This window comes from Penaeus monodon, chromosome 28 (genome assembly GCF_015228065.2).
Source record: "Penaeus monodon isolate SGIC_2016 chromosome 28, NSTDA_Pmon_1, whole genome shotgun sequence".
Classification (NCBI taxonomy): Eukaryota; Metazoa; Arthropoda; class Malacostraca; order Decapoda; family Penaeidae; genus Penaeus; species Penaeus monodon.
In genome coordinates, this window is record NC_051413.1 from 25849579 (window position 1) to 25850688 (window position 1110).

The 1110-nt window shown below is 38.0% G+C and overlaps 1 protein-coding gene across 1 annotated transcript in view; it reads right to left on the reverse strand.

The window, feature by feature from the left end:
• Nucleotides 1-474: 474 nt before the first annotated feature.
• The window catches only part of LOC119591434 (U4/U6 small nuclear ribonucleoprotein Prp31-like), a 4331-nt gene continuing 3695 nt past the window's right edge, over nt 475-1110 (reverse strand). The window contains exon 2 of the mRNA XM_037940175.1: nt 475-1056. Within this exon, the coding sequence (XP_037796103.1) occupies nt 705-1056 (352 nt within the window). The 3' untranslated portion in view covers nt 475-704. The remainder of the gene's footprint in view (nt 1057-1110) is intronic.

The following is a 1110-nucleotide window of genomic DNA, read 5'->3' on the forward strand; positions in this document are numbered from 1 at the left end:
ACATATAAAAGATCTATCAGTATGTGACAGAAAGGTGTTATACAAAAGAATTAACCTTTTTCTACAGCTCAGCTAACTAAATCTAAAAGAATTAATTATCTCAGCTCTACATGGTTTGCAGAATATTTGAAGTGTTAATAATTAGCAAGATAACTTTGGGTCTCAGAAATCTGATTGAACTCATGGAATAATTTAGCATTTGTCATAAAAAACAGATGGTGTAACCATTTCTCAAACACAGTGGCAAAAACAAAAATTATGTAGGTCAATTCACTATAGATTTACAGTAAAGGGTATATGACCATGGGAGAATTACTTGGTGCTGCAGCTGTAGAATTACTGACATATCTTGTTTGAATAGAATTTACATTAGCATCATGTCCTCTATTTACCAATAGGGTTACAGGCACCTCTCACTTTCTATGTTCCATTAATTCCAAATACATTCTTTGAGGTAAATAAAAACATCCAAGAGCAAGGCAGAAAGAACTTTTTTTTTCAATTATCCAAACAAAAGTGGACAAATGTTATCAATACCTTTGTCAAATCATACATACATACATTAAATGTAGGTAAATTGTAAAGTAAAATAAAATTAATACAACTCATTCTTCTTTTATTACATCCACTGTAACAAATAACCTTTCTGGTAACTTGTGTCTAATCTCTTACAAAAATACATACACTCGCTTGCTTCTCTTCAATCAAACCAACTTGTTATTTACATTCTTGAACCCAAGAACATTTGAGAAATACTTGTTGGCCTTGGCATGTCCACTCATCTCTGCTGCTTGTGGATTGACAATCTCAAGGCCTTGGAGAGGTGTGAAAGCAACACTGGATGCAGTACCAGCCACTTGTCTTCTCACAGTGGTCTGGCCTCCAAGAGAAGACTGCCGCTGCACCTCCTTCTGTAGGGTTTTGGAGAGGCGGACCCTCGTCTTCTCGTCCACTGTGACCTTCCTGATACGTCCTGCACCACCTTTCCCAAGCTGACCTCTTGTGTAACCCAGGTCGTCCTGGTATGCGTCTTCCTCAATCTCTCCGAAGTTCATTCTGGGGAGACATTAGTGGTGTTAACGCTTTGCCTGGGTGAGCACACCCACTACC